The 27,025-nt window shown below is 38.8% G+C and overlaps 1 protein-coding gene across 4 annotated transcripts in view; it reads right to left on the bottom strand.

The window, feature by feature from the left end:
• Positions 1-27,025, bottom strand: part of NEDD4 (NEDD4 E3 ubiquitin protein ligase) — a 132,377-nt gene that overhangs the window by 4,493 nt on the left and 100,859 nt on the right. For all 4 annotated transcript variants that reach the window (XM_070422168.1, XM_070422176.1, XM_070422186.1 and 1 more), the window contains 16 exons: positions 24,919-24,984; positions 20,090-20,209; positions 18,645-18,848; positions 17,162-17,242; positions 16,879-16,933; positions 16,729-16,787; positions 15,357-15,422; positions 9,826-10,055; positions 8,818-8,939; positions 8,622-8,692; positions 6,620-6,715; positions 6,218-6,291; positions 5,869-5,929; positions 3,285-3,344; positions 3,095-3,202; positions 2,366-2,462 (listed from right to left, as the gene is read on the bottom strand). In XM_070422168.1, the coding sequence (XP_070278269.1) occupies positions 2,366-2,462; positions 3,095-3,202; positions 3,285-3,344; positions 5,869-5,929; positions 6,218-6,291; positions 6,620-6,715; positions 8,622-8,692; positions 8,818-8,939; positions 9,826-10,055; positions 15,357-15,422; positions 16,729-16,787; positions 16,879-16,933; positions 17,162-17,242; positions 18,645-18,848; positions 20,090-20,209; positions 24,919-24,984 (1,570 nt within the window). The remainder of the gene's footprint in view (positions 1-2,365; positions 2,463-3,094; positions 3,203-3,284; positions 3,345-5,868; positions 5,930-6,217; positions 6,292-6,619; positions 6,716-8,621; positions 8,693-8,817; positions 8,940-9,825; positions 10,056-15,356; positions 15,423-16,728; positions 16,788-16,878; positions 16,934-17,161; positions 17,243-18,644; positions 18,849-20,089; positions 20,210-24,918; positions 24,985-27,025) is intronic.

Raw genomic sequence — 27,025 nt, 5'->3', positions numbered from 1 at the left:
TAGAAACTCTTTTTCCCTTTGGTGTTTTCACTTAGCTCTTCCTCCTCTAATCCTGAACATCCTCCAACCACCCAGGTAATCAATGCTGACAACCCAACATGTAACCTTCCATACTTTTCTCCATCCTGTTTTCTCAAAAAGCATTAATTTTCACACTTCACAATTACGTTCACAGTTAACACGTCAGTGCTTTTGTCATTTGTTTTCCAGACTATGAAGTCTTATCTATTTCCCAGCCTCGTGATTCTCTCACCTGAACAATCCATTGGGAAGACTCCGTCTAAGTCAATCTATATACACTCAACATACTTTTCATTGGCTAGATAATATCACATAGTAATATTAATAATTTGTAGCAACATCGTCCTTTGTAAATACAAAATAACTTGAATTTATATTCTAATACATCTCTGGCTCTGTGTGTGGGATATTTTCCCCAAATTCCAAAGTTTGTGAAATCAGTGGATGCCTGTAGGCCTGGATGCAGAGAAGAGGGAAGTGGAGGTAGAGATGAAAAAGGTGTTTGCTGTGATTTTCTCTACGGAATGGCTACAGCAGAGCAGGAGAGGCAGGAAAGGGAGTCCGGTGAAAACACCAGGAAGACAAATGCCAAGAAATCCAATGAGGCAGGGAATGAGCACACTGACTCGCGGCAAAGCTCCCTCTCATTCTTCTCACTGTGGATGGTTATTCTAGAGCAGTGATGGCGAACGTTTTGAGCTCGGCATGTCAGCATTTTGAAAAACCCTAACTTAACTCTGGTGTCGTGTCACATATAGAAATTTTTTGATATTTGCAACCATAGTAAAACAAAGACTTATATTTTTGATATTTTATATATTTAAATGCCATTTAACAAGGAAAAATCAACCAAAAAAATGAGTTCTCGTGTCACCTCTGACATGCGTGTCATAGGTTTGCCATCACTGACCTAGGCAGCAGTCCCCGACTTCCCCTTCCCTGAACAAGTCTAATCTTTGTTGTTCTGAGTGGGGTTCCACTCTTGGTAATACTTTCTCTGAATGACTTGTTCTTCTTGCTTTCTTTCTTTCTTTCTTTATTTAGTGAGAGAGAGAGAGAGAGAGAGAGAGAGAAACACTGGTTTCTTGTTCCACCTATCCACGCACTCATTGGTTGACTCTTGCATGTGCCCTGACTGGGGATCGAACCCACAACCTTGGTGTATTGGGATGACATTCTAATCAACTGAGCTACCTGGCCAGCCTTGGTATCTTTAAAAGCAAATAAATGTAATTCCAATAAACAATATGTTAAAATATGAGACAAATTGCTGTGCTCTATATCAGAAACAGTACTTCTTTTCCCTTCTTCTTTCTTCTTTCTTTCCTCCTCTTCCTCCTCCCCCCTTCCCCTCCTCCTCCTCCTTCTTCTTCTTTTTTTTTTTTTAATAACAAAACACACCTCTAGAGCTATGAGGTTAATAGACCAGAAAATAGTTTGATAGACTATATAGAATTTCACTTTAGCCCTAGCCAGTTTTGCTCAGTGGATAGAGCACTGGCCTGTGGACTAAAGGGTCCTGGGTTTGATTCCAGTCAAGAGCATGTACCTTGGTTGCAGGCTCTATCCTCTGCCCTGGCCGGGGTGCTTGTGGGAGGCAACCAATCAATGTGAGACATCGATATTTCTCTCTCTCTCTCCCCCCTCTTCCCCTTCCACTCTCTCTAAAAATCAATGGAAAAATATCCTCAGGTGAGGATTTAAAAAAAAGAGCACAGAATTTCACTGTATAGAAAACTGAATGAATAGTTATTCTGAATAGCAAGAGATAGGTGCACTCTTATCACCAGTCCCCATATCCCACAGGGCTGAGAAATAGTAGCTTAACGAGACTCTCCACCCTCCAAATCCTGCCCTGCCCCCCCTCTGCCCCAAGGATTCCATGACCAAGTAACTTTGGGAAATCTGCTTCCCCCGCGCCCCCCACAGTAAAGGCTCTGAAGAAGACCCAAAGGATCCAGTTTAACTTTGTTTAGTCCAGTATTTCCCCATATGTATTGTTCTATGACACTCTTTGCTGTTTGTTGCACACTTACTAACATTCTGTGGAACTTGTCCTAAACTCACATTACAGGCAACGCTCTTTCTGTATTGGAAGGAGAAATGTAAAATTCAAGGAGGGAAAGTAACTCAAGTCATTTCAGGTCCCAGTTTTCTCCTTTGCTATCTCATTAGAAGGTGTACATATATTCTGGCCTACTTGAGTGTATCTAATTAAATCATTTAAAAATCTTTTTTATTAAGCTAAACGTCTGTATGAATGACAGAGGTTTGAAGACTAATCAGCCATGACAAAGACAACTGGCATTGCCCTATTTTTAAATGCTGTATGGAAAACCCTTACCATATAGTTCGGCAAATCCATTCATAGGCACTCGAGACGTGCCAGTGACGAACTGAAGTAATCTTATTCTTTTTTCTGAATCCATCATTAAAACAGCCTGAATAACATAAAAACAGCAATTAGGACTATCATTGGGGAAAAGGCACCAAAACTATCCTGAAAAGTATGCAGTCCGAATTTAGTTAGAGCAGTACTGACCACTTAGTAAATCTGCATGTTCCTTTTAGTTAAACTTGTGTTTATGGGTCGTTTACAAAGTTCTTGAAAACCTTATTTCCAAGGCTTATAAGAGAGTAAGCCCAATAAAGTGACAAAAATTTCTTCTCCAATGTGAGTCGTGGTTTTTAAAAAATTATACTCATTGAGTGGTATACACATTTCTCCATACGACTGAAAATCACATTAATAGGAGCCACGTAGGAGTCCTAGACAATACACTGCAGTTTGTTACAGGTTCTCTAGAAGAGTCCATTCTTCAATAAGAAACTAAGTGCCTATTTTAGCTGTCACTGCCATTTGCTAGATTCTGAACATTTTACTTACTTACTAGTACCTACTAATATGGATGGAGGTTGGGACCATACCCAGAAGGCAGAGGTATATAGTACGAAATCAAAGATATTTTTTTGCTGGGCTATATTCTGTCTTATGGATGAGAAAGTAGCTAGTATAGTTAAATATGATCGAATCTATCGAAAGTAACTTATGGAAACAGAAGCTCTCGATTACCTTCCAAAACCACTGGATGACTTGATGGTTGACGCTGTAGCCATTTTTGTACTTGGTGTGTTCTCTCCAGTCGTTCACATCGACATCTCCCAGCCCACACATAAGAAGCTGCACAATCAGAAACGTCAAACTGTCGATGAGAAAAATAATGAGCACCAAAGTTCCATTTTAACGTAAAGATGTTTCTTACCTCGAGCTCGTTTTCATCGAAAATTTTGATGAGATCCTGTGGTATTAGCTCAAAGAATCCCTAGAAGAAAGAATGGATTTAAAAACCCGGTTAGCAGGGTCAATGGGCAATCCTCTACTTCAGCTCCTGGGTGCTTCTGGAGCAACCCCACATCCACACAGATCCTACCATTACACATTCGTGCTCGTATCTGTCTATTTCACGTTTTAGATACTCTGCTTCCTCATAGCTATGCTTTTTTGCCTGATACAGCACAAGACACATCGTCAGTGTTCAATATTGAATAAATGAAAAATTATGTGATATTTAACAGAAGATTTTAAGTTAGCTTAAGAAATGAGTGCCCTGACAATAACCCAACTCTAAACTCAACCGGGATTTCAATATTGGCAAGAAGCTATGATGTGTCCCTAGTCTGTTCTCTCAGAGATCCCTCGAAGTGGCAATTTTAAAGCTTCCCTGTACTCCTCAAGCCCCCCTCCTCCATGTCACCCCTTCTTTACAGGAGATAATTTCTATTTGAGAGAGCCATAGAGGCAATTATGCAGGATGGAATTCACTCAACCTTCCACCTCCCCATGTACAACCAGCACCAACATCCACCAGGGCCTCCTTCCCACTGCAGTGGAGGGAGGTACCACTCCCTCTCTGTGCCTCACCTGCTTCCTCAAGGTCACCGCACTAAACCTCCTCCTCTTACCAGCTTACTCTTCATGCATTTAAGTGCACTCTAGCCATATCTACATTAAAAACAAAACCAAAGAGCAAACACCCCTTTCTTCTCTTCACAGCCACATTCTTGACAGTGTTGTATGTTATCAGATCTACTTGCTCACCTCCTGTCTTTCCCGCAACCCACTGCAATCTGACCTCTATGCCACTGCTTCCCCGAAGCTGTCCTGGGAAAAAGTCAAAGCAACTTTGCGGCTACCTCTAATGAGCACTTTCTAATTCCATGTCTTATTTGACTCCTCTGCAGTACATTGTTGAAAACATCTTTGTTCTTGAAACTTTGCTGTTGATGGTTTTGCTATTATGTCTCTGTCTGCCTTTGCTAATTCCTTTGAAGTCAAAATTTTCTCACTGCCCATCCTTTAAATGTTGGTGTTCCCAGGTTTCCACATGTGGCCAGCCTCTTTCACCTTCCTGTTCTTTTGAATTTTCCATCTGATCTGGCCCCCAGCTCCACTACACATTCACAGAGGATTCCCAAGTCCATACTGCCACCCCAATTACCCATCCTTTAGTCACCCTATGCTGTGGATCTCCCCTCCTGAAGACCATTCAGATGCACCCACAGCACCACTTTCTTAGTTCCTAATCCATTCTTCACCTGGATTCTATAGCTCTTTCCCAACTAGACCATTCCTCTTCTAATTCACTGCATATCATTTCCAGAATGGTCTGACTAAAGTGTACATTGCATCTTAACACCACTTCCCTTCCTCTCACTGGACTTCAGAGAAAACTAACAAACAGGCCCTTCACAATCTGGTTTTTCGCCAGCTCTCCAGGTTTAGTTTTACCTTTTGCAACCTCTTTTCCAGGATTGGAATTGCTTGTCTGCTGTCTAATGTGTGTGTAGTCGGTCTCAATTGCTGCTCTCTCAGAACTGCATTTCCCTCCTTTCTGTGTCTGGCCAATCCCTCTAGTCCAGCGGTTCTCAACCTGTGGGTCGCGACCCCTTTGGCGGTCGAAACAACCCTTTCACAGGGGTCGCCTAAGACCATCCTGCATATCAGATATTTACATTATGATTCATAACAGTAGCAACATTACAGTTATGAAGTAGCAACGAAAATAATTTTATGGTTGGGTCACAACATGAGGAACTGCATTTAAAGGGCCAGAAGGTTGAGAACCACTGCTCTAGTCCTTCCCTGCCCTGCCTCCACTCTCCCCACTCTGGTCTCTCCCTCTCTTCTGGGCTTCCCTAGCACTTCAGGCTTGCATCTGTCCATTTCAAGTTTTAGATTCTCTGCTCCCTGAGAGTACGGCTTATGTCTTTTTGCCTGATGTAGCACCAGACAGTGCTCAATACTGAATAAATGAAAAAGTATATAAAAAATATTTAACCGGAAATTTTAAGTTAGCTTAAGAAATGAATGCCCTGATAATAGCCCAAATGTCTACCAGTTGAGGGAAGTTTAAATAACTTAAGAATTAATATTATGAATAAAATGCAGCCATGAAAAATGACAGCTATATCTCTTAACATGGTAAGATCTCCAATAAATATCTGATAAGAAAGCAAGTCACAAACCAACATGTATAGTGTGATCCCATACAGGAAAAGAAACAAATGACATATCCCACTATTCTTACAGCACTCTCGTTCCTTTATTCACTAAGGTCACTGAAGGTGAAAGGTGTGGGACTGGGGAAGGTAAGGGCAATGGGAGGGGGGACTGTCAAGGTTTAGTGCATGGACCTCTTGAATGACTGAGTATTTTGTTAATATAAAAATGTAATTAAATTGGGAAGTCACATGCTAATTTTTTCTCGGATATGAGAAGCCCCAATATTTACAGTTTATGAATTATACTTTGCAATTACAGAAGAGCAAACAAAAGAAGATGAGTACCTCTTTAAAAGCAGCCATTTGCTTCTGGATTCGATTCACAAATCGCCACTGTATTACAAGGCTAAAAGAAACAAAAAAGTCTGTCTTTTTCACACAAATCAAGAAAAAAATTCAAGGTATATTTATCCTTTGTAGAAACAAACAAACAAAAAATAAAGACTAGCTAAGCCCCACGTAAACCCTGAATCTGAGTGGGAGATACGGCATTGTTAGAGAGAAAGCGACATCGTGACTCCAGCTACTGGGAAAGAGAGAGAACGACAAAGAGTCTTCCTGGAAAGAAGTACAAAATTATTTCCAGCAAAGTATTTACTAAGTATGGCAAAGCACTTACTAACAAAATACTTACTAAATATATTCCTTTTTGTTCTTATTGGTGACAACTATTTCTGATCCACCAACTTTCAACTCATGCTGATGTGTCTAAAATAAAGCATGACACCTTCATATGTTAGTTTAGTGGAAAAAAAAATACACATATTATAGTTATACCAGAAACCTGGTGTTTTAAATTAAATCCATTCGAAACTAAGAAAACTTAAAATATTAGTTTTACTAAAACAAATACGGAATGAGTCAAATGTCAAAGAAAGCAGAAATTCTTGCTGAGAGACAGCTTTTGTTACTGGAAAATAAATTTAAAATAGAGCACAGAAATGTTTTGAGTATATACATTATTTAATGTCTAAACTTGTTATAACATTTGTATCATTAATTCATGTACCATTTTAATTCATCAAAGTTTACAAACCTGTCCAAAAAGTTCTTCATCTATGACAAACCTGAGGTCCAGTTCTGTTGGATCATTTTCAAGAATCCATCTTAGTGAATTGTAATATTCACTATCCTAGATGGGGAAAATTACATATTTAACATTTGTATACATATAAAAAGAAGACACCTGCTCCTGCAAAGGAAGTATATTGAGAGTCTGAAGGAATAATGGGACCAAAGGTGAAAAAGTCATTGGACACCTTTTCCATACATTCACAAGTATTATAGACTAGTGGCCTGGTGCACGAATTCATGCACATTGAAAGGAAATTAATTAGAAGAAATATTTTAATATCACTATTCACCCTTTCTCTATAATAGAAGTGTCAACCATATTCACAATTGACAATGACAGATCGAAACACACGCATGCGATTGGCGCCAGCGAGAGCTTTATATATATCGTGTATGTGTGAGTCAACTTAGCCTTTTATAGATATAGAATAAACTTGCTTAATTAGACCTGCTTTCTGGTTTAGCTAAGCTTTTTCCAGCCCAGTGGAGCACCCCAACTTCTCTTTCAGGTAATTTTCAGCAACACAGCAGTAAATATCAACATGAAGCAGATTATTATTGTAGATCACACAGGGAGAACAAAGGGTAAAATATTTAACTGCAGCAGTGTTTGACTATATTCTGCGCAGTGAAAAAACCTGATGTCATTTTCAAGGTCCACCATTTCTTCTTTTCAAGCGGGTCAAGTTTCTAAGCTTTCTAAATCTCCATTTTCCAGCAAATGAAAAGAAAAGAAAATAGGATTCCACCAAGTCTCCTATCTACCTACTCCAGAACTTCTGTGAGGATCAAATGAGATGAGGCATGGGAAAATGCTTCACAGACATTTGGTTAAAGTGTAAAATGTTTCCACCTGGCTATAAAGCAAGTCGTGTTCCTGGGCTGAAGAAACTGCACAGAGTCTAGTTGCTAGGGAGAGGAAGCCAGGTGGTGCTACGTGATGTCATTACCCGGACGGACACTTAGCATATTACCCTCTTATTTATATAGCTAGAGATGGATGACTAGTACGTGTGAGAATAAAAAAATATATACATCAATAGAATGGGCCTGCTTAAAAGTTTAGAACTTTATCTCTGTGTGGAAGCAGTGGAGGTAAAAATTTTATTACCCAGTTAAAGGTCAATAAAGCAGCTTTCAGATGAATCGTAACTTCCATGGCTACCCAGGAGCACATAGCACCTTTCTCACGTGGCCTGTGAGACTGTGTGTGTACTGTTTAAGTAGCAGTAAGGAGGCTGCTATTTATACCTGGCCCAAGCTAAAGAATAACCTGAAATACAGAACCTCAATTAACCAACTCAAGTAACTGTACAACCTTATGATTTGTAAAGAATTATACTGTTCACACTGATATTGTGTCACAGAAAGGGGACACAAAGTGAACTTGGTGCCGAGGAAGAGGTCTTGGAACCCATGTGCACACAGTGTTTAAGGCTATTCAGCATGGGCCATAGTGAGGGATTTAATCCTTACGTTTCTGTTTCTTTGTAGTGGCCTAATCTCAAGGTCTTGCCTTTAACTGATATTTTGAAAACATATGCCATTCAATGATAAATGATCACAATTCAAATGTTGATGCGAGAAATACATTAAAATGTTGTTCAGCATGTTGAAGTATTTAGGAGTTTACTGATATCTGAAACTTTCTTTGAAATGCATCAGAAAAATAAAATGGATTGATGGATAGAGGGGTGAATAGGTGAATAGGTATGTGATAAGTAAGTATAGATAAAAAGCCAGTAGTGGAATCTGGATAGTGGCTACACACATGTCCACTGTAAAATCTTTTTATCTTATTATATGTTAGAAGTTTTTCATAATAAAATGTTGGGGGAAATGTTCATTTATATTTTGGAACATTATAATCTATTAATTTCTTCATCTTTAAAAGCTAACTCTTTAAAATATTCAGTTGCCTGTTAAATTATTCTCTCTATATATTGTAAGTGAAAATGACATACCACTGATTCCATATCATGAAGTGTTATTGGTTTGTGTAGCATCATCTTGTAAAATGGGCGGATGAAAAAACCTTGCAAGAAAGCAAATATTTTAAAAATGATTACCAAGCAAAAGAAATCAGATCATCACATTATAATTACATTATAATAAAATAATTGTAATTACATATAAGAAAGTTTTAAGCTGAATACTAACCATCCAACAGTTTGCCATGATAAACTGCCATTCCAGCTACCCGGCCAATAAACTTGAAGTAGGAGAGGTGATCTTCATTACACAATCCAGAATTTGGATTTATCTGTAGGGTATAGTTATCCCTGCAAAGACAACCACATTTAAATGCTCCTCTCTATATTTCACATAAAAATTTAAATATGACCAATAAGTTGTTTACCTCTTTTAGAACCATATTAAACCTCTGGATTTAATGGTTTTCAAAACAGTAATTTCTGTCAAAAGGGAGCAATAACCCAAATGTTCATTGAAAGATAAATGGAGAAACAAAATGTGGTATCTCTATATATAAAAGCCTAATATGCAAAGTGTCCCCTCCGGAGTTTGATCGCCTGCTATGACGTGCGCTGACCACCAGGGGGTGGCGCGGAATGAAGGAAGGCCCTGGCTGGCAGCCAGCAGCTGCTAGCGACCCAACCCATGTACAAATTTCATTCACTGGGCTTCTATATAGCATAATGGGATATTATTTAGCCTTTAAAAGGAAGGGCATTCTGACACATACTATAATAGAGATGAACTTTGAGGACATCATGCTAATGAATTAAGTCAGTCACAAAAAGCCAATGCTGTATGATTCCACATATATGAGGTGCCTAAAGTTGACACATTCACAGAGACAGAACTTAAAGTGGAGGCTGCCAGGGCCTGGGAGGGTTAGCGTTGAATGGGTGTGGAGTTTCAGTTTGGGATGATGGCAAAGTTCTAGAGGTGGATGGTGCTGATGCTTGCACAACAATGTGAGAGTACTTAATGCCATGAACTGTACACTCACTTTAAAATGGTTAAAATGGTAAGTTTTATGGTAAGTGTATTTTGCCACAATTTAAAAAGTTATTTTTGAAACAACATTAGTGCTCCTCTTCCTTCTGGCACAGTGAACCACACATTTTCCTTGCACCATACAACTCTGTCACTTTTAGAACAGTGATGTCTTTGTCTGTACACGGTCACTGTAAAGGTGCTTACGTAGCAGAATATTCAAACAACCCGTAGTAAGGGTTAAACATTTCCTTCGAGATCAGGAAGAACCACTCTCTGGCCACTCCTCCGTAATCTAATCCTTTTTCACCATCAAACTCAATCCAGAGTCGAGCCTTGAGGAAGTCCGCTCTCTTGACACCCATAATCCTCCTGTAAGAGTCCTCGAGAACAGTTGCTCGGCGAAGTTTCATTTCTAACTTGTTTGGAATGTCATTCTGAAAGCCCAGAGAAGAGAGACTTCTGGTTTAAATCAATTCAACACAACGGCAAATTTCTCTCTCGGGAAGCTTATACAATTCATTGTCTTCTACCTGGTGCCAAGACCCCTTTTCAGGGAAAGCATGACTAAGAATATCTCCTCTATGGTATGATAGAATCCATGTGTTTTCTCTAATCATTTAATAACACAGACTTCTGATTTTTATATCTGAAGAAGAAGCTACCGATGGTGGCAGTAACGCTCAGGCGAAGGTGTTTCAGGAATAGTCCTTTGCATATTAAGTTCCAATGAAGACCCACCTGTGACCTACAATGTAGCTGCTGCCTGCTACTTGTTGCCTGCCTGTCAGTTCAGGGTTTCTCCCTGCTCCCACCATTCCTCCTTGGAGTCTGTCTCTTTAATACCTATTCACTCGTTAATAGGTATTAATATTTACAGACTGTTCCCCATTTTAATGGGTTAATGCAATTACGCCCATAACAGCACTATTAAGAAGCTACTATTATATCTCCATCTTATGGATGAAGAAACTGAAGACAGAAGTTAAGAAAGGCGTAGCTCTTGGGTCTCAGCTCTTAAAGAATGTGCTACATTGTTAAGGATAAGGCAGAGGTCAAGCTCAAAGGTAGCTCAAGGCTTTGTAGCATTGGTTTTTAATTTTTTATCTCTGTCTTGGTGTTCTGCTCTTTTGGAGTGATGTGTCCAGATAGGGATTTCATTGTTTAAATCATGCCTGCGATTTTTTGTTGAACGGAGGGGCTTGGGGAGAGTCAGATTCTTAGCCTCCTGTGCCATACTTCGGGAATGACACCTTGTTTCTTACCGTTCACTCATGCTTTTAACTCTTAATATACCTTTGTTGCAATGTGGATAATTTCCTCACAAATTTTCTCTCTTAACCACCAATATATGTCACGATGGTTAAGAACATGGACTCTGCAGCTTTGCCACTAACAACCATGGAACTTGATCACATTATCTAATCTCTCGGTGCCTCAGTTTCCTCACCTGTAAAATGTGATAACAGTCCCTCCCTGGCATATAAAGAGCTTCCCAGACAAGAAACATTTAAAGGAGTTCATCAGCACCAAACCAGTACTACATGAAATGTTAAAGGGTCTTTTTGAAGGAGAAGGAGTAGGAGTAGGAGGAGGAGGAGGAGGAGGAGGAGGAGTAAGAGGAGGAGGAGGAGGAGGGGGAAGAGGAAAAAATATGAACAATAAAATGGCAATAAATACATACCTATCAACAACTGAATCTAAAAACAAAATAAATGAACAAGCAGAATAGAAACAGACTCAGAACAGAGAATGGGAGGGACGTTGGGGGGATGGGTAGAAAAGGTGAAGGGATTAAGAATTATAAATTGGTAGTTACAGAATAGTCATGAGGATATAAAGTACAGCATAGAGAATATAGTCAATAATATTCTAGAGAGAAACCAAGATGGCGGCATAGGTTAACGCTGGAGTTTGCTGCCTGGAACAACCACTTCAAAAATACAACTAAAAGACTGAACGGACATCATCCAGAACCACAGGAAGGCTGGCTGAATGGAAGTTCTATAACTAGGAGGAACCGAGAATCAGAGGAGGCGCAGTGCTCAAGTAAAATACTAAGGTGCGGAGTGCGCGCGGCGCGGGCTGGTGGCTGAGGGCGCGGTTGTCTGTTTCAATCCGGAGGGAGCCTCAGACTCAGAGCTCCAGATCTGGGCGAGTCTCTAGGGACCCAGACTCAAACGGGAGAAGCAGGACTGTCTGGCTACGGTCCCTCCGAGGTTTGCAGCGGTTGCTGGGACAGAGAGGCAGAGCCCCTGGGGACGGACTGAGAGCAGCCATAACTGCTCCCTCCTCCGCCCTGTTGATCCTGTGGGACCCGTCCCGCCCAAGCCCTGCACAGAGGCATTTGCCGGATAGCCTCAGGCAAAGGCTAGATTAGCACCTCCCTAGAGGACACAAGTTCTTTCACTGCAAACACAGCTGATTATCACAGCCAGTCGGCCTGGAGGTCAAATCCCTCTAGTATTAACTATAACAATCAAGGCTTAACTACAACAAGACTGCGCACAAAGACCACTAGGGGGTATACCAAGAAAGCGTAAAAAATGCGGAGACAAAGAAACAGGACAAAACTATCAAGGGAGGATATTGAGTTCAGAACCACACTTTTGAGGTCTCTCAAGAGGCTTCTAGAGTCTGTCGATAAACTTGATGAGATGTACAGGAAATCTAATGAGACCCTGGATGGTGTGATAAAGACCATCTAGAAAGTAAGCATACACTGACTGAAATAAAGAATATTATACAGACTCCCAACAGCAGACCAGAGGAGCGCAAGAATCAAGTCAAAGATTTGAAATGCGAAGAAGCGAGAAACACCCAACCGGAAAAGCAAAATGAAAAAAGAACCCAAAAATACGAAGATAGTGTAAGGAGCCTCTGGGACAGCTTCAAATGTACCAACATCAGAATTATAGGGGTACCAGAAGATGAGAGAGAGCAAGATATTGAAAACCTATTTGAAGAAATAATGACAGAAAACTTCCCCCACCTGGTGAAAGAAATGGACTTCCAAGTCCAGGAAGCGCAGAGAACCCCAAACAAAAGGAATCCAAAGAGGACCACCCCAAGACACATCATCATTAAAATGCCAAGAGCAAAAGACAAAGAGAGAATCCTAAAAGAAGCAAGAGAAAGAAACTCAGTTATTTACAAGGGAATACCCATACGACTGTCAGCTGATTTCTCAACAGAAACTTTGCAGGCCAGAAGGGAGTGGCAAGAAATATTCAAAGTGATGAATGCCAAGAACCTACAACCAAGATTACTTTATCCAGCAAAGCTATCATTCAGAAGTGAAGGCCAGATAAAGAGCTTCACAGATAAGGAAAAGCTAAAGGAGTTCATCACCACCAAACCAGTATTATATGAAATGCTGAAAGGTATCCTTTAAGAAGAGGAAGAAGAAGAAAAAGGTAAAGATACAAACTATGAACAACAAATATGCATCTATCAACAAATGAATCTAAGAATCAAGTGAATAAATAATCTGATGTACAGAATGAACTGGTGATTATAATGAATCAGGGACATAGAAAGGGAATGGACTGACTATTCTTGGGGAGAAAAGGGGTGTGGGAGACGCGGAAAGAGACTGGACAAAAATCGTGCACCTATGGATGAACATAGTGGGTGGGGAGTGAGGGCGGAGGGTGGGGTGGGAGCTGGAAGGAGGGGAGTTATGGGGGGAAAAAAGAGGAACAAATGTAATAATCTGAACAATAAAGATTTGATTAAAAAAAAATAAAATAAAGTGGAGTCTAAAATGTTTAAATCTTTAAAAAATAAAATAAAATAAAATAAAATAATATTCTAATAACTATGTATGGTGTCAAATGAGTATAAGATTTATTAGGATAATCACTTAGTAAGTTACATAATGTCTAATTACTGGGGTATACATCTAAAACAAATATAATATTGTATGGCAATTTTAATTGAAAAATAAAAAATTCTATTAAAAAAATTTTTCCCAGAAATATTCAAATTTAACTGATATCCTGGGCCAATTTTAGAAAGTGATGTTTTTCTAGGAATTTGTCTAAATTGATTATTTCAAATAAGTCTTCAAATCTAAAAGTTTATAGTAGTTTTTAATTTTCTCTTATATGTTAATTGTGATGTAAATGTCATTTCAGTCCTCTTACATTTATAAGAGTTGTTTGTGTTTTGTGTGTTTTTTTTTCTTTAGATGTCTATTATTCCTCACAAAGTAAATTTAAAACAGATTTAATTTCACAATTTTAAAAATCACTTCTTTCATTTATTGTTGCTTTTTTAAACTTTAAATGATTTAAGTATATTCTGCTTTTTTATTCTAATTTATAAATTTGATGTTGAACCCATTACTGTTACCCTTTCTTAGGCAGAGTAGAAGGCTATAAATACCCATGAATGTGTTTTCACTTAATTCTATACACACTGTTAGTTAGTTGCATGGATTTTCAAAACCCATTATGATTTAATTATCTCATGCATTATTAAAAGTACTTTTATTCATTTCAAAAAAGTCCCTTCCTTATTGTAGAGATTATATGAATAATACATTTAACTTGCTAAGAAGACTGCCCAGTATATAGTGAGAGCTCAATAAGTATTACTGCTTTCATTATAAGTTCTGTGTTCTGTGACCTGTTTATAAAGGCCTTGTTCCATATTTCCTGCTGCCTGGAAGACATAAACAATTAGATATCATAACATGTTTATAAGTGTTCAGTGTGACAAAAGGAGAAGTTAGTCCTTCTATTTCACCAGCATTTTTTAATTAAGACTGAAAATATTTACCAGGCAAATAAACCAACAAAAACTTAAAATCCCAAAGAATTTTAAGAAGTAGAAAACAAATTTCTAAAGCAATTTTAACCATTTTTATTGAAGATGAGTTTAAAAAGTTGCTGATATATTAGGATTTTATTTAGGCATACAATAGTTCACTAAACACCTATTATATTTCATTTTTGTTAAATGTTGGATCTTGAATGTGCAAAAGCAGGCGTCTGGTTTAGAATGCAAGAAAATGTAACCCAATATAGCCACCTACTGGTAGTATTCCTAAACTGCAGGGGAAGGGGAAAAGGTGAGCAAATTAGAAAGGTATTAAAAATACGGTCATTACCAAACAGAAATGAAATAGATGGGTAGATAATGAGTTTAATTCCAAACATATTAAATTTTTAATGATGGAAAGAAGTGCAGTGAACAGATGTGATAAGTACAAGGAGACAAGCAACAAGAGCACTGTTCCAACCACAGCCGCACTTTCAAATTACACAGTTTGTTATAACTGAAACTGTAGAGAATGAATGACGATCACTGGAAAACAATGGTCAAAGCGGAAGAGGAATCCAGAGAGTCTGTGTCTCCTCAAAGACCAGGAGGAGGTAATCTCGGAGCTACTCTTGCTCAGATTCTACAAAGCCCAAGCCCCACAAACCCCACCAGGAAACTACATTAGAGTTCTTTAAAAGCAAACTTTTAATATTACTTGTCTAGATTACAGGATACCTTGAAAAATAAAGACATAAAATAATTGTGGTCTCTAAAGGTATATAAAAAAATAAGCATCCTTTCCCTATAGGAAACTATTTAAAGTTGTTACAAATATAGAACAAATCCTCTTGCTCTTTTCTCCCCCCCACCTTTTTTTGTATCTCCTTCATCCATTTAAAAAGGCATTTCCCATTACCTTAAGTGTACATAACATTCATTCTTAAAAACTCATTATAAGTATCACTAACCTGCTTCTTCAACTTTCTTCGGAAGAACTCATACTTTCTTTTGTAATCCCTGGAGTAGGGCACTGCCTTGAGTTGAAATTTTTAGAAAAATAAAGAAGGTTTAGGTTGTTTTATTTTGGAACAATTTTAAAAGTTCCCCTCTGCGTATTTTATGTACATAAGTTAAAGGCATTAAAAGAGAATATGTGGAAAGGAAAGTTTAATTTAAAGAAAAACAAATACAAAACTTAAAACTTTTTAAATTTCTCTGTTTAAGATAAAATTATATTCAGCAATTCCTATGGCTGTAATTTTCATCATTCAATATTCTTGAAATGCAACATGCCAGAAACAGGAAATTTCTTCCAAGAAGAGAAATATTAGAAATGAAAATTTCCATTTCTAAAGAGACTTTCAAAGTGATTTCTCCATTAAGGGAACAATTTGAAAAATGTACTTTTTCCTTGAACATTGTGGAGTTGCCTTTTTTATCCATTATTTTAAACGACCAAACATGGAGACTAAAAAATAATCTAAAAAAACTGTATCTTTAATTTTACTTATTTTTGTGAATTAAAAACAATTAAAATCTGAATAACTAAAAAATGGAAAATTTACTATATAAAAGAGGATAATAATTTTCCTATTATTAACCCGACTCAAGAGTAGGATAAAAATCATACATGGCAATATTTAAATATGAGTGTGTCATATATCTATATCTATATCTATATCTATATCTATATCTATCTACTTATCTATACCAGGGGTCCTCAAACTACGGCCCGAGGGCCACATGCAAATACAAATATTGTATTTGTTCCCGTTTTGTTTTTTTACTTCAAAATAAGATATGTGCAGTGTGCATAGGAATTTGTTCATAGTTTTTTTTTAAACTATAGTCCGGCCCTCCAACGGTCTGAGGGACAGTGAACTGGCCCCCTGTTTAAAAAGTTTGAGGACCCCTGATCTATACTATATGTATATCTCATATCTATAAGAATTTCTACCAAAAAGTTCAAGATGCAGCCCCAGAGTGGATAGGGCGCTGTCTACTTCCTCACCTGTACACTCTAGATTCCTCTCTGATCTGCTGTGGCCTGTCATTCTTTTTCAGACAGTGGCAAGTATGAGCCTGAGCAGAGCAGCCCACTGCCTTAGCATTTTGACTGTCTGGCTTACTAGTCTCCCAAAGCTATTGTGCGGGAGAAGGATATAATCTTATATGCTTTTTTGAACTATCTGAGACCTGGAGTCGGGGTGGTGACAGAGGAGAGAAAGGCAAATATGCTTTCCTCCCAATGCCTGCAGGGTTATGCACTTGACCATTCATCCTGAAAGAGACAGGTGAGAGGACAATCCCATCAGGGCATACTGATGCGAAGAGACTTACTGGTCCAGTTATTGCTACATTCTGCAACCGAGGATCTTCCCATTGTGTTCTTTTTATATCTGAAGAGAGAGAGAAAAAAGATATTCTTCATTCTTATGCACAAAATTCAACATTATGAAATAATGTAATGAAAAACCACGCTGCACATACTGTGATTTATGTAGAAGATTCTTCCATCTGTGTGGGTTCTTTCTTCCCATCCTGGCTATAATGAAGAATGTATTTCAATTATTTTACAAAAAGCGTTTTAGATGTATGGGTAGAAAAGTACCATTGGTTATATGATTAATTTAATTTGCATATTTCATTCTTAGTAGAAGGCATCAACACTTTAATTATATTGCTTACAGCTGTTAAAGAACTACTACTGTAGTCCCAAATACAAAAATGTTTAATGCAGCCAAGTAGTTTGGTAGCAGCTCTATAAACTTACAGGTAAAGGTCCAAGGTCATTGGAAGAATCTAGTGATGTCTTTCCTCTCAGATGAGCTGGAATTTTCAGTCTTGGATCTTCCTTTTTTGGTAGAATAAATGAAGAAAACAGTATAATTTTAAAATCATGAAAGTCAATCTGATACTATGTTTTCTAACACCAATAAATATTTAAATTATTCTCTTTTAAAAAATACATTTTTATTGATTTCAGAGAGGAAGGGAGAGGGAGAGATAGAAACATCAATGATGAGAAGAGAATCATTGATCAGCTGCCTCCACCCACACATGGTCCCCGACCGGGAATTGAAACCGTGACCTCCTGATAAGCTGACGCCATCCAGGCTTAAACTATTCTTTTATTTCATTTGCTTAATCCAGTGGTTCTCAACCTTCTGGCCCTTTAAATACAGTTCCTCATGTTGTGACCCAACCATAAAATTATTTTCATTGCTACTTCATAACTGTAATGTGTCTACTGTTATGAATCGTAATGTAAATATCTGATATGCAGGATGGTCTTAGGCAACCCCTGTGAAAGGGTCGTTCAACCGCCAAAGGGGTCGCAACCCACAAGTTGAGAACCGCTGGCTTAATCTGAGAAATAATAGTTTCTCCATGTAAGATCTAGTATCATTTTCAGGCTACAGTATTCAGTTCTCAGATTTCAGAGTAGGATCTGTGTTAACTCATCATCTCTCACAAAAACCGTTCAGAGTATTTTGCCCCATTCCTTAGGGCTACATAGGACTCTTCTCTAAACAAAATTGGGTGAAAGAGTAGGACAGTAAATCTGGACTACTTGTTGTTTCTGAAGCCCTGAACATGCTTTTTGGCACCTGTTAACGTGTTGATTTATTAATATTTTCGAAAGGTAGGGTGGCAAGCTCAAATAGGTTATTAAAATCAACCAAATTGATGAAAAAGAGAACTTCAACTTATTTGAATTATTATTTTAATATTTGATTAAATAATTTATTAAATTATTTTAGGTTTTTTAGGCACACTCGTCTTTAAAATAAATTAGTTAATCAAACCTATTTATTTTGCTGCTAATTTTCAGTAATTTTTCTATTAGTGGTGAACCAATGGCTAAATAACTTTAAGCCCTTGTCTTAAGATAAAAATACTTATTCTACTTAGCCTTACAAGTTGTTATTTTTTAAATATTAAATGAGGTATGGATTCAAAAGTACTTTGGAACTACAAAGATATTACTAAGTATCTTCCCAAGCATTTATGACTAGTGAGTTTAAAATTGGATATAGGAAGTAAATGTATCTACAGGACAATACCCCCAAATACTAAAAATGGTCATAAACATATCTTGAATAGACATAATACTATTATGATTTCAACATAATTTTAAATGAATACTAGAAAATGAAGGTTATATTAATGTACACTTAAAAAGATTACAAAGAACTATATATAAGCGATTACTATTGTTGTTATAAATTTAAATTGGAGAGTATTGAAGTTACCCAGGTGGTGGTTTTGGTGTTGTGGTCAATAAAGAAAGGCCTCCCGTTTGGTGCATGCCGGACTTCCCAGCCTTTGGGAAGGAACCCTTGCTCCATTTCAGCCGGCGGAGTCACCTGCTGTGCCGCATCACTTGTGGGGACCTGTGGTTGAGGGCTTGCAGGAAAACTCTGACTTGCTGGCAACGGACTGGTCTCCACTGTGGCCTAGCACATTAATTAAATCACGTTGAAATGTTTTATAGAGTTTACACAAATAGCTGTGGTTAAAAAGGTAACAACCTGCAGGCAGAATATACACGTATAAATAAGCCTAAACATTGGAGGCTCATTTTTAAAATAAAGTGTTCTGTTAAACTTTGTTGTTGTTTTTTAAAAATAATTTATCATTTCTCAGCTAATTTCTGAGCTGTAAGATGCTGGTTGACAAAGTTGTTGCTGATGCACGTGACTAAGGAAGCTGTGCCCTAGCTGCAAGAGAAGCCACAGTGCCACTGCCGAAGGCTGTCTTTGCTCACCCAAAAGACTCAGAGGTGGGGAATTCTATGTATATAGAAGTGAGTTCCTATGCTGGATAGACAAAACTGAATGACAAATATCCACTACAGAAATGGCTAATTGGAATATAGTCATCTGATGAAATATTAGGCAGTAGTTAAAAGAAATACACTGGATCGCTATTAAAAAAATAAAAATAAAAGGATTGGGTTTTAAAACAATGTTGAGCAAAAAAAAAAGATTCAGAATTATACAATACAACATCTTTGCAAAATTTGAAACATATGGACATAAACAATATTTTGCATTGTTTAACTCTGTTTGTAAGTATATAAAATAGGGTAGAATACACAACAAATTCAAAAAGGTGGTTCTCTCTGGGGAGTGGGACCAAGTGTTTGGCTAAAAGAAATTTTCTCTTATCTGTAAAATTTTATTTTAAAAAATAAAAAGTCTAGAAATGAATATAGTAATTTGTTAATGGTGGTAAATACTGGGTGTAAAGAAAAAGGTATCTGTTCTATTACTCTCAATAAGAGAAACGACGATAAGATAAAATAAATATTTCCCTAAACACTTAAAAAAGCACTCACTGTTGTCAAGGACAATATGTCATCAACACAAATTTCTTTAATAGATACAAATTACTAAGATTATCTTTTAGCTAAATAAAGGTCTTAGCCATTCAAATTACAAAATTACCCAATGGACTAGATCATTTACTTTGGCCTCTTATTCCCAACTGGACTTGTTTTACGTAATGACAAGTGGTAATTCATGCACATCAGAGACCCACAGGAAATAGTAGACACTTAGCACCAATGTCAGAAAATAACTAGAACATGCCAGCAGCATCCAATATATACCACAAAGTGAAGTAATAGCTTCCATAGAAATATGACGGCTTCATTTATGTAAGAAAACAAGTTAAGGGATAGATTTGAGGGTACCTGTACAGTGGGCTTTGTCCACGTAGTGGTTCTGGAATTGTGATCTACATAATAAGATCTTCCTCTTTCATCTTGTTTTTCTTCCCAACCTGGTGGTAATCCAGATGAAGTAGGCAAAAGCTAACATGAAGAATAATGAGAGAATTAAATATTACTAAGAAAAAATGCTTTTAAAAAGACCACATCCCATTGTCACTGCTAGCCCTCTTTAAAACAAAACATGTTTTAAATAATATTTTGAAGTGTACACAGTAAATCATATAACAGTTCATTTAAACAAAACAGTAGACCATAAAGATGAGGGTATTAACACTAAGAAAACGTCACAGTAGAAAATCTGGTCCAATATGGCATAATGGATGGAAACTGTGCCTTCTTCACCTCTTCCCATGACCACATCAACATCACAACTAAATTACTGAACAATCAACCTGAATAACCAGAATATCCATCTGAAGACTAGCTGAACAGATGTCTTGTAATTAAGGATTTACAGAAGAAGCCACATGAGACTGGTAGGAGGGGTGGAGACGTGAAACAGGCTGGCCCTGCACCCACATGCAGTGGCTGAGAATCTGGAGGGATATCTCATCTGTAGAGGTCCCCCTGGGAAGCCAGTGGTCTCAATCCCACGCTGAGCTCCCCAGCCCAGAACAAAAGTGCTGGGAAAAAGAGCCCACATAACATCTGGCTGTGAAAAATCTATGGGGATTCCTACCCAGGAAGATGGATGGCTGCTGGAAGCCGAGGCGAACTCCTAAAGGGCTTGCACACAAGCTCTTGTTCCCAGGCACTCACACGGAGCTCCAGCAGAGGGATAGCAGCTAAGAAGGTACCTGAGTCATGCAGGGAGAAACTGACTTGCGTGGTTTTGGAGAGAGGGCTGGAGGGACAGTCACCAATGACCCTGTGCTGAGTCCCTCTCCCACACTGCACACAGATGCTGTCTTTCCAGGGTCAAGCACTTCCCCCTCAGGGCATTAGCCTAGTGAGCTATACTAGTCCCACCCTGACGACTCCCAGAGGCCTTGCACTACTCAACTTGGTCAGAGTTGTAGGTTCTGCCAGGGGCAATCAGTCGGGGCCCACATTGCAGTCTTTCTTAAAAAACACTTGAGGAATTCTGGGTGCCAGAGACACACAGAGAGAAACTGAGTTGTGTGACTTCAGAGTAAGGGCCGTCTTCCTGCATGCTGGACAAGTGCCACCTGTCCTGTGTTGAGCCCTCCCTCTTAATCTGCTTTAACCTGATGAACTCTACTGGCTCCACCCTGATGACTCCCCGACACCCCATCCCACCGCAAAGGTACACAGGCCCTAGGCAGGTGGCAGCTGGTCTTTGGTGTACCCTGAGACTTTTGCTGAATGGGTTTAGATCCAGAACTGGTGCCAAGTTGAGTCTGTATTAACTTGGTGAACACCATTTTCCCTTACCTGGTGATTCCCTGTGAACCCAACACATGCAACTAGAGTACTGCCCAAGGCTCTTTCAGTGGCTGAGCAAAACGGGCAGCTGGCAGGCAGTAGCAGGTCTCAGGGTGGCTTGGGCCTTTTGCTGATCTGCCCCAGGCCTTGTACTTGTGGCATCTGGCCTTGGTACAAAGCTTGGCCCCTCCTACCCTCACCAAGGCCCGGCAAGGGAGCTACCAACTATGGATTGCTTTGTAGCTCCTAACAGATAGCCCAGAGCTGGTCACAGGCAGCGTATAACATTGACCTGCACCAGAGTCTCTTCCAATAGGCCCCAAAACCAACATACATGGTGGCAGTCTTCAAACCACAATAGAACATGACCCAATTAGCTCCAAAAGTGATATACCCAAAGGAAGGTCCCAGAAAACACCAGACCCTGTGGGGGCAAATTCTGTTTCATGGGATCAGCCCCCATGGAGCAGCTCAGACACTGACTGTGACCAATCCTCATAACCAGCCAGTGGAGGGTCAGTCCCACTGATAGATATGCCAACAGCAATCAAAGCTCATCTATAAAAGGAAGGCATACATAACCTACACAAGGTATGCTCCTGGAGCACCAGGTGATCAGGGAGTCTGTGCCACTGAGTCGCTCAGGACACTTATACTACATATAAGGCCACTCTACCAAGATTGGGAGACATAACAGATCTACCTAATACACAGAAAGGCAGCCAAATGGGAGACAAAGAAAATGCCCTAAACAAACAAACAAAAAAAACAAACAGGAGAAATCTTCAGAAAAGAAGCTAAAAGACGTAAGGGCAAGCAATCTATCAGATACAGAGTTCAATAAAATGGTCATAAGGGTGCTCAAGGAACTTAGTGAGAACTTCACCAGAGAGCAAGCATTAAAAAAGACATAGAAACTAGTCAGAAATGAAGGACACAATATCTGAAATGAAGAATACACTAGAAGGAATCAACAGAAGATTAAATGAAGTAGAAAACTGAATCAAGGTAGGCAAGGTAGGAAAAAACACTCAACCAGAGAAACAAAAATAAAAAAATAATTTTAAAAAATGAGGATAGTTTAAGGGACCTTTGGGACAATATGAAGCATAACAACATCCACATCATAGGGGTCCCAGAAGGAGAAGAGAGAGTAAGGGATCAGGAACCTATTAGAAAAAATAATAACAGAAAACTTCCCAACCCTGGTAAAGGAAAAAGATACACAAGTCCACGAAGCACAGAATCCCAAACAAGATGAACCCAAAGAGGCCCACACCAAGACACACATCATAATGAAAATGCAAAAGGTTAACAACAAAGAGAGAATGTTAAAAGCAGCAAGAGAAAAGCAGTTAGTTGCCTACAAGGGAGCTCCCATAAGACTGTCTGCTTATTTCTCTATAGTAACTTTGCAGGCCAGAAAGATTGGCATGAAATACTCAAAATCGTTATATGCAAGGACCTACAACCAAGACTACTCTACCCAGCAAGGCTATCATTTAAAATTCAAGGAGAAATGAAGAGCTTCCCAGATTTAAAAAAAAAAAGCTAAAAGTTCACTACCACCAAACCATTATTACAAGAAATGTTAAAGGGACTTTATAAGAAGAAGAAGGACACTCCCCCATAAATATGAATGATAAAATGTCAATAATTAAGTCCCTTTAAATAATCACTTTAAATGTAAATGGCATAAATGCTCCAATCAAAAGATATAGGGTAGCTGAATGATTAAGAAAACAAGACCAGCTCTAGCTGGTTTGACTCAGCAGATAGAGTGTCAGCCTGAGTACTGAAAGGTTCCAGGTTTGATTCTGGTCAAGGGCACATGCCCCAGTTGGGGGCTCAATCCCCAGTAGGGGGCATGCAGGAGGCAACTTATCAATGATTCTCTCTCATCATTGATGTTTCTATCTCTTTCTCCCTCTTTCTTCCTCTCTGAAATCAATAAAAACATACTTATTTTAAAAAACAACAACAGGAAGACCCATATATATGCTATCTGCAAGAGACTCACTTTCACCTGGCCAGTGTGGCTCAGTGGTTGAGCATCAACCTATGAACCAGGAGGTTGTGGTTTGATTCCTGGTCAGGGCACATGCCTGGGTTGCAGGCTCAATTCCCAGTGCGGGGGCGTGCAAGAGGCAGCCAATTGTTGATTCTCTCTCATCATTGATGTTTCTCTCTCTCCTTCTCCCTTCCTCTCTGAAATTGATAAAAATATATATTAAAAAAAACGAGACTCACTTCAGGTAGAAAGATACACAGAGATTGCAAATAAAGGGATAGAAAAAGATATTTCATGCAAATGGAAACAAAAAGAGAGCTGGGGTAGCAATATTTCTATCAAACAAAATAGACTTTAAAATAAAGGCTATAATAACAGACAAAGAAGGACATTGCATAATAAGAAAGGACTCAATCCAACAAGATAATATAAACCTTGAAAACAGTTATGTGCCCAACATAGTATCGCCTAAATATATAAAGCAAAAACTGATGGACATAAAGAGAAAAACCAACAGTAAGAGGGGACTTTAACACCCCATTGATATCAATGGATAGATCTTCCAGACAGAAAATCAACAAGAGAACAGCTTTCAATGACACAGTAAACCAGATGAGTTAAACTGATAGCTTCATAGCATTTACCCAAAAGCAGCAGAATATACGTGACTGAATTCTGACATGACACTTCATGTGTGGGGCAGAATGGCTGCTATATGCCACAGGCTGTGTACAGAGCCAAGGCAGCTGGACACCATCATCCTGAACCATGTGCTCCCTGCGGCAGACCCCCTCCAGCCAGGACAGCCCTTCAGACAAGCCAGATGTCATCCACAGTCAGAGATGGGCTTTCTTACTATGCGGGAGGCAGTTCTTCGGTTTCGTTCTTAAAGAAACTACCTACTCAATTTCCCTCCCTTGCACCTCCTATCCCAGAGCCTAGATCCTGGGCTGGATCAGTATTCTGCTAGGCCAGTGGTTCTCAACCTTCCTAATGCCGCGACCCTTTAATATAGTTCCTCATGTTGTGGTGACCCCCAACCATAAAATTATTTTCGTTGCTACTTCATAACTGTACTGTTGCTACTGTTAGGAATCGTAATGTAAATATCTGATATGCAGGATGTATTTTCATTGTTACAAACTGAACATAATTATAGCATAGTGATTAATCACAAAAACAATATGTAATTATATATGTGTTTTCTGACGGTCTTAGGCGCTCCCTGTGAAAGGGTCGTTCAACCCCCAAAGGGGTCGCGACCCACAGGTTGAGAACCGCTGCGGTAGGCAGTCAAAGGTCATATTCAGTGTTAAAAAAAAGAGAAAAGGTTGCTGAGTTTTACATTTTCGTGGATGATGGGGGGGTGGGGAAGGAAGAGGATGAAACTCACCACAGGAAGTGCAGGCTGTTCCTCAAAAGTGTAGGCTTGTAAGCTGCCTCTTCTGCTGGAATGATTCTTATAAAAAGAAGAATGGTAATAATTTTAGATCTTGGATTTGTCTTTGAGAGGCTGATAACATCATGGGGGTGGGTACGAGGGGGTAGAAGAAAGAACGCTGGCTAGGAAGCGATGTGGAGACTGGGTGACAGCACCCAGGGCTCTCAGCACCACCCACGTGCTAATGCCTTCAGCTTCTAGACACCTCTCCCCCACCCTAGACTGCCTCCTGGACACGTTCCCTTGAATGTCAGACACCCTTCACTGTACCCCAAACTGGATTAGGTTTTTCCCTGTTCACAGCCACTCAAACCCTCACCTCACTTCAGAGGGCAGCACCCGAGGCCAGCAGCTGCCCAAGTCAGATGTCAGTCAGATGCCCAAACTCCTCCACTCCTGTCCCTCACAGCCCGGTCAGTCACCAGATCCTATTCATTCTGTTTCTTGACTAGCTCGCAAATACACCCCTTCTCCAGTTTAGCTCAAGTTTGTTGGTTTTAAAATGTTAAGTGTTCCTCATTTGTCACCTTGGTTATTACTACAGCAACATCCTAATAGATTTCAGGACATCAAGTCTGATTTCCTTGAATCTACATCCCATAGGGCGTGCTGCCGCCAGAGACCGTTGTATAGTGTGAGCCAGCAACCTGGTTCTCTAGCTCGGAGCCCGGCAGTGATTTATACTCTCACTAGGATAAAATCCACAGCCCAGAACACAGGCTCTTCTCTTCGGCTCCAGCACCTCCCACCTCACAAACAAGATTGCCTGTTTCCCGGAAATCCCATATACTCTCTTTCCTTGTGTTTCCATACGCATGTTGTTGTCACTATCTAAAATATCTTAGTTTTGTTATTTAATGACATCAAAATTTATAATACACGTATAAATTAACTCAGAATAGCCACTGTACCATTGTTTATAATAACAAAGGACTATAAACAATCTGACATCTATCAACAGGAGATGGTATGATACCTTAAGGTTTATTTGCACATTAAATATGGCAGAGTTTGATAATTTTTGTTGTTGTTGGTTTTGAAAGGAATAAGTTTATATTTACTGAAATGGTCCAATGGTCTATGATATAGCAAGTGAAAAAACTAAACTACCAAAAAGTGTGTATGAGATGATCTCAGGTTAAAAAAAATTACATAGAAATATATGTGTGCTCACTCATGTTTATAAATATAGAGAAAATGTTCAGGACAATAATGGTATATGCCAAACCATTAATAGCAATTGAGGAAGCATGTGTTAGAGGTAATATGGAAGATTTAACTTTTGTTTTATATACCTCATTACTGTTTTAATTGTTCACCATGACCATACAACACTTTTAAAAGAATTGTTTTTCTGAATAAGCAACACATGCGTACGTATGCTATAAAACTCAAAAGGTACCAAAGACACATGTCCTGCTCACTTGTTCCTCCCTTTAGAGCTGAGCAATGTTACCAGTTTCCTTTTTAGTCTTCAAGAAATCTCATACATATATTTATTCTCTGTCATTAAAGTAATTTACATAAAGCATAGTACATCAAGCACACTGTTCTGTACCTTGCTGGTTTTCACCGACTAATAGCTTAGAGATTGTTCCACACAATACATACACTCAAAGGCATCTCATTCTTTTCAGTGTCTGCATAGTATTTCATTGTATGGATACCATACATTACTTTTAAAATAATAATAAAAAAATAACAGGAGAAAAGGGAATAGAATCTTGTGTGATTTATCACCAGTAAATCAAAATAGCTTATTCTTTAAGTCTGTGACTGACCTTTCCCACAACCCTGACAAAAAGAAAAAGAAAATGGAAGACAGACTAGACATGTGGCAGAAAGGAGGGAAAGAGAGCAGGGAGGTAGATGTGCTCTTGGGTATTCATACGAGTATTCACAGAGAGCTGTCTACTTTGAAGTTTGCTGAGGAAAGTGCTGAAACAGAAATCAGCAAACTTCTGTTATCTTTTTGTCTCTATTATAACTATTCAACTAGGATAAAAATTATAACTACTCAACTAGGATAAAAATTTACTGAGGATTTCAGTAAATATAA

This window comes from Myotis yumanensis, unplaced genomic scaffold (genome assembly GCF_028538775.1).
Source record: "Myotis yumanensis isolate MYYU_CA2020_CCGP unplaced genomic scaffold, mMyoYum1.0.hap1 SCAF_1, whole genome shotgun sequence".
Lineage (NCBI taxonomy): Eukaryota > Metazoa > Chordata > Mammalia > Chiroptera > Vespertilionidae > Myotis > Myotis yumanensis.
Note: the sequence above shows the minus strand (reverse complement) of the source record. Positions and strands in the feature narration are given on the sequence as shown.